We start from the raw sequence: 8796 nt of genomic DNA, 5'->3' as shown, positions 1-8796 counted from the left end.
CAGATGAGAGGTATACACTGGACCTCTGATCTTACCACTGAAGCTGAAGGATCTCATGAATATCCTTTCTTCAGTCCAGTCATTTAATTTGTGCTATACAAGGCAATTAACTAAATCAAATCTCATTAGGACAAGGCAGGATATCATATACTGTAAGACTTCACAAACGTAATCCTTATTTCATCTGTGACGTTCATCTTCAGTTGCCTCGTTGCATACTGTAACTTGTTTTGGGCTAGCATTAAGTAGAAGAGACAGCCCTGTAGGTCTTGCACATGTAGCAATTCAATTGCATTTCTACCCTTGACTTCAATCAGGTTGTTCACTCAGAGCTTAATTGTGGTCTCGGTTCACTTTGTTGAACGGTCTGAGACATGTGCTTTGTCTCTGCAGAAGAATCTTCTGATCCCCTGGTGGGCAAATGAAAGGCTTATTAAACTCCAGTAGAGACTGAGTGGAGCCTACTGTCACAATATTTTGCAAAGGCTGACTGCTATTTAAATCATTTAGCATCAGAGAAGCCCATAGATTTTTTAAATAATCATTTGCAATTAAGTTTTTGCTTTCCACATCTTTAATTCAGGGGAGCCTGGCAGAGCTGACCAAATACAGAGCACTATCATAATTTTCAAGTGAACAAAAGAAGTGGGTGTGAGAAGCCCTGATACCTACCTTTTCTAAAATTTAGTTCATGCCCTCCAAAAGTTCAGTTTAAGAATCAGTCAGGCCTCATTGATTTCCCAGGGGAGGGTGCATAGAAGACTAGGCAACATGCATAGACTAGTTCAGTTATACAGCTCCAGCAAAGGAGATTACAAAGGGGTAACGTATTTCTCCTGGGGAGGAGGAAAATAAACTAAAATCAAGGCATTAATTAGGATATTATGTAATCTATACAAATGCCTGCACTCCTTAAGACAGTTTCCAAACTCCTGAATAGATGGAAAGCTGCAATGTGTAAGAAAGATTATACAGGCTTTAAGTATGTGCAAATCTAATGTTGTGTTGTTTTTTTATCTAGTAGCCCTTACTAAAATCTTGCAGCTAATAAACCTAAGGCTGTGTAATAGTTACAAGAGCTGCTGATCTTAGGAAACATTATGATAAAGTAATCTTTTCCCATTACCAGCTTCAATATTTGGAGGTAACAATCAGGTCTGTCATCTCAGACAAGACCAGCAACAGTGGCTTGGAACCATAGGGAAGAAGGCTGATGACTGAGGGTTAGGCACTCTTGTGGGAAGTTGCAAAGGTGTAGCAGTACTTACATGACAGCAGAGGACACAGAAGCAAGAAGGCCAGCAAGCAGAAGGAACACAAGAACACTTAGGATCGATGTAATGACAATCATGCCTCCACTCCTTCGACCAGGCCAAGTATCAATTTTCAAGGGCAGTTTAACTATAAAAGCATGGAAAGAATGTTCCTATTTTTGACCATGAACACAACCACCGAATAGGAGAAAGCTGGTGGTTTAGGAGAAGCAAACCTGTTGTGTGTATACATAACGTCTTAGATGATTTATAGGATACTGGTTTAAGACTCAGTGTTAGCATTTAGAGTTTATGAACTTTCCTTGGCAGGTTAGCCACTATGACAAGAATCTGTATTACTGAGAAATGTCAACAGCGCTAGATACTATAACATGCATCAAATCTGAAACTGTATGTACAAATTTATCTTTACTTGAAGTACACTTAAGTCTGCTACTCCAATATTGAAAGGCTGACAAAATTGTTAAAACTTTAGGAAAGGACTAGGTGTTGCCCATAGAGCAATAGCATCCTAAGGCAAGCACAGCTACTCAGAAGACCTGAACAAAGCCACAAACTTACCTCTTCTGGTTTTGATTGGATCAGACCAGAGAGTTTGGTCTTTTATGATACCTTCAATGCTATCTACCAACACGTATTTAAACCTGTGGGAAAGAAGTGTTAAATTAGGTATTTCAAATTTGAGCTTCCTTACTACTGGATTAGCTGGTCAGACTTCAGGTTTTGTCAAAACATTAGATGGAGGCAGTCAAAGGTAGCTATTTCCAGAGACCTCAAGACGAACAGAATTAATAACAGAAAAGCATTCTGTGGTATGTCATGCAGTTTGCACTTGGTTCTTGTGCGCTTTCCAACAACAGTTTTTCCCCAGCTTGCTATTCCCTGTTGTGAAGAGCCTCATTATTTAAGACAGCAAGTGGTTTTGATTTCCATATGGAAGTCAAAGATTTTGTCCAACAATAGAGATCTTTGGCACTTTCCCTGCTGGAGGAGAGCACTGAAGAGACAGACCAACACCAGATTTGGCAAAGACATTAAATTTCCATTCCACAATAGTTTGAGTTTTCAGAAATGTCCTGAAGAGACAGAGGAGGCAAGACTGCCAAACTAAGAGCCCATAGTATTGTTTCAGAAGCATATTAGGTCTCCACAGCAGATATGGCTCCATGTGACTGCCATTTTTACTACTGCTTTTAAATAGATGGCAACAGCAAAACAAGTGTTTTGGGTCACAGCTGTCAGGGTGCCCAAATTCCCCAGATGGTCAGCTTCCCCAGACAGCAGGGGTCAGACAAGTCTGCAAGCCACCTGGCCTTCACTGGGAATTCTGCAGTCACATTAGGGGCTTCCTGGAGCTGGAGACCAGGGATAACTTTGGCTCCCCAGAATCCTATCAAAACAAAGCAAGCAGAGCCAGATCCATGTCTGAAATTTGGCAGAATCATCTAACATGAAATACATGGTGAATAGTCTCAACATCGTTTTCCAGTCAAAATCCTTTTCTATCAGCAGTTTCTAATCAGATGCTGTCATTGGATTACCTACTGCAATGTAGGTATAGATCCAGCAGTTCACACATGAATTTTCCTATTGATCCTGGAATTTAACCTAATAGAGCTCACTTTTGCTAGAGCACCATCTTTGGGATGCTAGTCCAAAGCCAAGCCATCTGCATAACTACCCTTGCAATAGAGCATTTCAGTTAGGGATTGGTAATTCACAGCATATCATTACAAAGGAACGTTACAGACTCAATTGTGTTTCTTATTGTGTTTTAAGACCAGCGATCACCTTGTAAGAAATAAGAATTATACCTGTATGTTGTGTCTGGTGCAAGAGGTGGGTTACAGACAGCTAGGAAATTTGGGTCATACAAACATGTCCCGTCATCCCCAACTCTGAAGAGGTATTGTTTCAGGATGTCAGAAGCTTTGTTGACATCTCCTACATCAGCGAGCTTGGGAGGTGAAGCACAGTTGGGTACACTGAACAAGGCAGCCTTGTAAGGTCCAAGGTGTCCCCCGCTTGTTTGCTGGAATGTGCTGTTGAGTGGTTTGTTGTTGTTGGTGGTCACTACGGAGCTTATTGCACTTGCTGCAGGAGAGATGGTTTTTAACAAGGCTGTTAGAACTACTTCAGCCCTTTCCATTCACATTGTATTTACTTGGCACCTTGCTCTTCGACCCCAAAACAGCCAAAAGGGAAATAAAAAATCTGCTACTACTTTGACTCTGTAGTGATCCTACCCCTTCCTCCTTATTTATTGATAAATCCCTTTACACTTGTCCCTTAGAAACTGTGAAGAATCCACAGTGTACCTCAGAGCAATGCTTTTGAGTAGCCACCCTCCCAAAATTCCTGTTTTCCAGGGAGAATCTAATGGAATGGGGACGGGGCTAACCCAAAGGCTGCTCTTCCCCAAAACATACAAGGCTCCAATAAGCATCCAGTAAGTCCTGCCATTTTAGATTTGATACTATAGCCAAGGCAGAGTTCCTATAGAGCTGCAACTCTCCCATCTCCTCAAGCAGAAACCCTTAACACCTCTGGTCATGCAATAGCTGGACCTCCCAGAACCACTCATTATGCAGACTAGTGTGTAAGGGGGCTGCATGAACTGATGTGGTATCTACATTTCTAGCCTGCCAGGCATGTCAGCGCTTCCAGACAGCATGCCCCAATGTCTGAAAGTTCTTACAGCTTCAGGCAAAATGTGGCTCTGCACCCAGCCCTACAGCACAGTTTGGAAGCTCATTTACAGCTCTCAGACCTTTTTTCCAAGCCACAAGTCCCAGGAGATGCTCCCAAGTTCTGCAACTGCAGGTTAAACTTTTTGGGGGCGAGCCCCCTCCAGCTGTTCAGTGCTGTCAGCAGCAAAGGAATGCCATTTTTTCCAAAGCTGCAGTACATTGGGGATTACTTTGGTTTGGAAGTGTTCTGCTGTACACTTGGAGCAGAATTCTTGCAACTGCTTAATCATGAGAAGTTTTTAGCTATGATCCAATGCAAAATTATACCTGTTTTGAAAGAGAAAAGTTTCTAGCACAGGTTAGAAACACAACTTAAGGGTCAGCGCTCAAGTTAGTTGAGCCCTGACACCCCTCTCTTTGATGGTAGCCAATAACATGAAAGCAAATACTAGCTAAAACATGCTCTATTCTTAGGCTTGCTTTCCCAAATTATAATACTTCTCACAGCTAGGTCTTCCTGCTCTCCCAGTCTCCAATAACTCTTAGCCTAGCTGTGGTGAACAAGTAAGAGCTAATGCCGAAGACAATTTGTTTTGGTGTTTTGTTTTTTTGTTTGGTTGGGGTTTTGTTTGTTCTTTGGGGGGGGGCTTTGTTTATTTGTTTAAGCTTTACTAGATAGATCAAGTCTGATAGCAACATTAACAAGAACAGGGCTAAAAGTTACATTACTTCTTCAGAAATTTTCTAGACTGTCAGCATTGTAGTATGCTGACACATTTCCTTACCAGCAGAGCTGAACATAAGGTGTTAAGACAATTAAATTCTCTTAAATTTCCCTTCTCCCTGCTCCAGGAGGCATCCAAGGGTGAGTCAATTTGCTTCTCTGCAGACCAGAGACAAAGCCAAACAAAAATCCTTCTAATCTGCCAAATAACAAGTTTGCATCTGCTTGCCCTAAAAGCAGCAGAAGAGATTTCTCTGTATAGAACTTCTTTTGCAGAGGTTCACCCCTCTCTGTGGGAAGCTTTTACCACAGAATCTGCAGAAGATGGGGTGGCTGGTGTGGTTTCTAACAGAAAACATCAGATGCATTGCATATTTGCAGGTGTAACTAGGCTATCAGGTCAGTGTAGCCCTTTATAGAATTATAATGCCCTTGTAGTGCGTTTCAGATGCATAAAGATGTGCACTTCAGTTGTGGGATGTGTCTCAGGAGGCCGTGCATTCACAATTGTCTGCACTAGTTGTATGGGATGGCGTCTCTGGTTACAGCTTCTACCTAAGGCCTCTTTCTTCCACCTTGTCCAAAGTGGCAACAATCAGCAGTGGAAATTTTAGACTGTTTTGGCTCTTGGTCAGTTTCTCTGCTGTCCCCCTCAAGATGTCTTCTCTGCACCTCTCAGAAAACGAGGCTGCATACAGTTTTCAGGGGAGAAGGTGTGATATAAGGAAGTAATTTATCTCTGCCAGCTTATGGAGTAGCTTTAGCTGGCATTCAAAACAGTCTGCCAGAACAGCAGGGAACAGAGAAGGCAGCTCTTGGTTACTGCGAGAAAAATTTTATTGCCAAGCAGTTATGAAATCATTTTATGAATGAACCCATGGGCCAGGCATCTTTGACCAGAAGTCTAGTGTGACTTGTCTATGTCTAAAAAAAAACATAGTCCTTGCAAGGGCTGGTTACCCTAACTATGAAGCAAAGAGCAGCAGTTACCCAGTTTCTCTCAGCAGGTTTACTTAGGGGAATTCAGGCTTTTATACGAGGCATTTATGTTTAGACAAAAATAAGGTATTGGACTGCGGACCACTTGGTTTCATTAGCAAGATTTAGGCAAATGTTTATATCTGACAGTGCTGCTCCACACCTACTGGGAGTCAGCAAACACATTACTAACACTATCATTAATCAGCCTCATTGAAATACTACAGTTATTTGTATTCTATTTTATAATAACACCCTAGAGAAAACTGAGAACAGAGGCTCAGCTTGCACATAACTTACAGCTTCAGATTTTCCTCTTTTCCCCCATTCAGACCCACTCCCATCAGATTGTGAAGAATCTCATGCAATGTCTACATTGTGCAGTTACCTTCCAGAGAGGCGTAATGCTGAATACTCACCTGATTCCTTCATCGCATACAAGTAGATGACATAAGATTTATTTGGATGCAGTGAGCTGTCAAACACACAGAAAGGTTTTTCTAGAGCGACTGTCGTAAGAGTGGGATTGTTTGTAGCAAGCTGAGGGGGTGCAATCTGAGGCTTCAAGCTTTGATCTAGAAGATAAAGTTAACAAAAAAGGGTCCAAAAAATCTTTCTCATCTCCCTCTGCAAGCTCTGACTCACAAGGGAGGATCTGGCAGTGCTAACAAACAACATTAAAGCATAAAAGGGGAAAGCAAACTGCAGCCTGTGAAAGTTTGAGAGTTAGGGGTTTTGCTTTATGCAAAATGGGAAACCCAAGGATTTGGGGAGGGAGGTAAGAGATGTTACTCCTACATCATACTGCTCACATGACCTCAGAGGGACAAAGGTGTTATAGGAGAAATCTGAACCTCTTTCTTTAGTGTCTTATGTACAGCCTTCCCCCTTCAGAGGCAGCAGTAGAAGCTGTACAGTCAGTTCTTGAATTCTTTAGCAGCAAGGAGTCTTAATAAGGTTTTTAAGACTGGGCTTGTTAACATAGAGAGCAAGAGATTTAGCAGAGCCTTACAGAAAGGAAAACTGTCTGGGAGAGGCACTGGAGAGACCAAATGGTATTAGAATAAAGTTTGTATCGGACACTTCCTCCCTCCCCACACAAGCTTATCCAGTCTCCTGGGGCAGATTAACTAAAAATGGAGAGAGAAATTCAGCAGCTCCACCTGCTTCCCAGCCTAGCTATAGACACACTTTAACAACCTTCCAGCAGAATACATGTTTGAAGCTGTAAACTACCCTCCCAACACAGGTACTAGAGCAGAGAGTTGACACCCAAGACAAAACAAAAAAAAACATAAGAGAAACAGAAAGGCAAGAGATACAACCAGAAGAGCAACAACAAAGAAGAGGCTGCATATAGATGCCTCTTACCTGCACACAGCTGTCCCAAGCAGCAAAAGGCTAATGCAACCCAACGGCTGCACATGCTTGAGCCCTCCAGAAACCTACCACAAAGGGAAAAACAATGCTGGGAGGCAGCCCCTACTGAAGAGCTCCCACATCCACTCCCTCCCTGAAGTCAACCACACCTGCTTCTTTCCACAGGGTCCCTGTGGTTAGAAGCTACTACCCTCTCAGCACCTCCCTATATGCTTATTGCCCCTCCTGGTCGGGTGTCACCAATCCCCCCAGCTATTCTCTGCTCCCAGGTGAGGGAGGGTGTTGCCACTTTGATTTCCACCTGATGTTGGGTACCAGCATAGCTCTCAGCAGTGCTATGGGTGTAATGAGAGTTTTTTTCCCCAACTGTGTCATTGATAGGTAGCTTTGTTCTTTACCTTCTTCTGTCTAAAAGTGTTTGAAATCTCTCATGTAGGGAAAATTTGGAACTGAATATCTGAACCTTTCATCCAATCTGCATCACAGTGGATGGTTCTGATTCAGAGCTCTAAATTTTGGCAGCTTTAACAGAGGTTAAAATTGCCTTCTGAATTGTGTTTCCTGGGTTACATCATGAAAAACATAAGCCTTCTGCTTCTCTTTAACCCTAATGTGATTCAGGGCAAGTACATGAAGAGCAAGCCACTGGGAAAGCTGAATCTGACCTGTTGTACCGAATTGTTCAGCTGAGAATATTCTTGATAAGTAATTGCTATTACGAATGGTCTATTACATAAGAGCTCAGATTACAGAGGTATTAATCACCCACTTAAAACAGGCTGAGGGAAAAAAATAAGTATCAGCAAGATTTTGCAGAATTAATGGGGCTAAAATGATGTCACTGCAGCAACTCCAGATTTACACTAATATCACTACATTTACATTACCAAATCCATCTCCTTTATGGATATGCCATGGCCCCCAGAAATCTGTTTGAAATATGTAATCAAATGATTATAATGCAATTTCCTCCCCATATGTGTCTCATTTTGTTTCAAACTCCGCACGTCATCTTCAGTGTGTTTGGTTTGACTTTTTTCTCACACTACTTTTGAGGAAGAATATTGAATACAGGAGTTACCCTAGATTTGCACTGCTATAGAATAAGAATGAGTTGTATTATTCCTGCTCACTCTACAATGCACTTTAAGTCTGTGCTGGCATAAATAATCAGGTACATCAGATTAAGACAGAAAATATCTCACAACTTCTGTCTTTTATTCCTAGGAATCTGATTTTTAACATTTACACTAGGGGGTTAGTTATACAAATTTGGTAAAGATCTGCTTAACAGTGTTTTTATCCCTTAAAGCAAAATAATAACACACAAAAACTGTAAGGTTTCTGACTCCACAGTAAAAGCAGAACTTAAGAAAAACAAGATCTTTTTCTCCATCATAAAATCAATACTTTCTCCAAACAGTGATTCCTATAAAATCAGATACTGAATTCTTTAGACAGATAACCCTTCCAGAGCAATCAGCAATGCGTGTTTGGTTTTTTTTTTTCCTTAAGGCAGAAAATAGAGACATTATTTATCTAATTAAAAAAAAATAATAGACACCAGGACACACTGGATGGCAGAGAAAAAGAAATATTCAACTTCATGGCATACAAGCCACTTGCATGTGCTACAAAATACTCTTCCAAGTTTTATAAGAAAGCACTGCTCCCTCATTTGCTTTCTAAAGCACCAAAACAGACAACAGAAAAAAATACCAATTTAAAAATCATCACATTAAGGCTCAGA

General features: G+C 41.4%; 1 protein-coding gene across 1 annotated transcript; it reads right to left on the bottom strand.

Moving 5' to 3' along the window:
* Positions 1-322: 322 nt before the first annotated feature.
* Positions 323-7092, bottom strand: UPK3A (uroplakin 3A; the record flags this gene model as incomplete). The annotated part of the gene is made up of 6 exons (XM_082489513.1): positions 323-410; positions 1269-1401; positions 1836-1918; positions 3089-3368; positions 6086-6241; positions 7038-7092. 6 exons carry the CDS (start codon positions 7090-7092, stop codon positions 323-325), a joined length of 795 nt encoding a protein of 264 aa, XP_082345639.1.
* Positions 7093-8796: the final 1704 nt, after the last annotated feature.

Source organism: Vanellus vanellus (genome assembly GCF_965231255.1).
Source record: "Vanellus vanellus genome assembly, chromosome: 1".
Classification (NCBI taxonomy): Eukaryota; Metazoa; Chordata; class Aves; order Charadriiformes; family Charadriidae; genus Vanellus; species Vanellus vanellus.
This window is presented reverse-complemented; position numbering and strand designations above follow the sequence as displayed.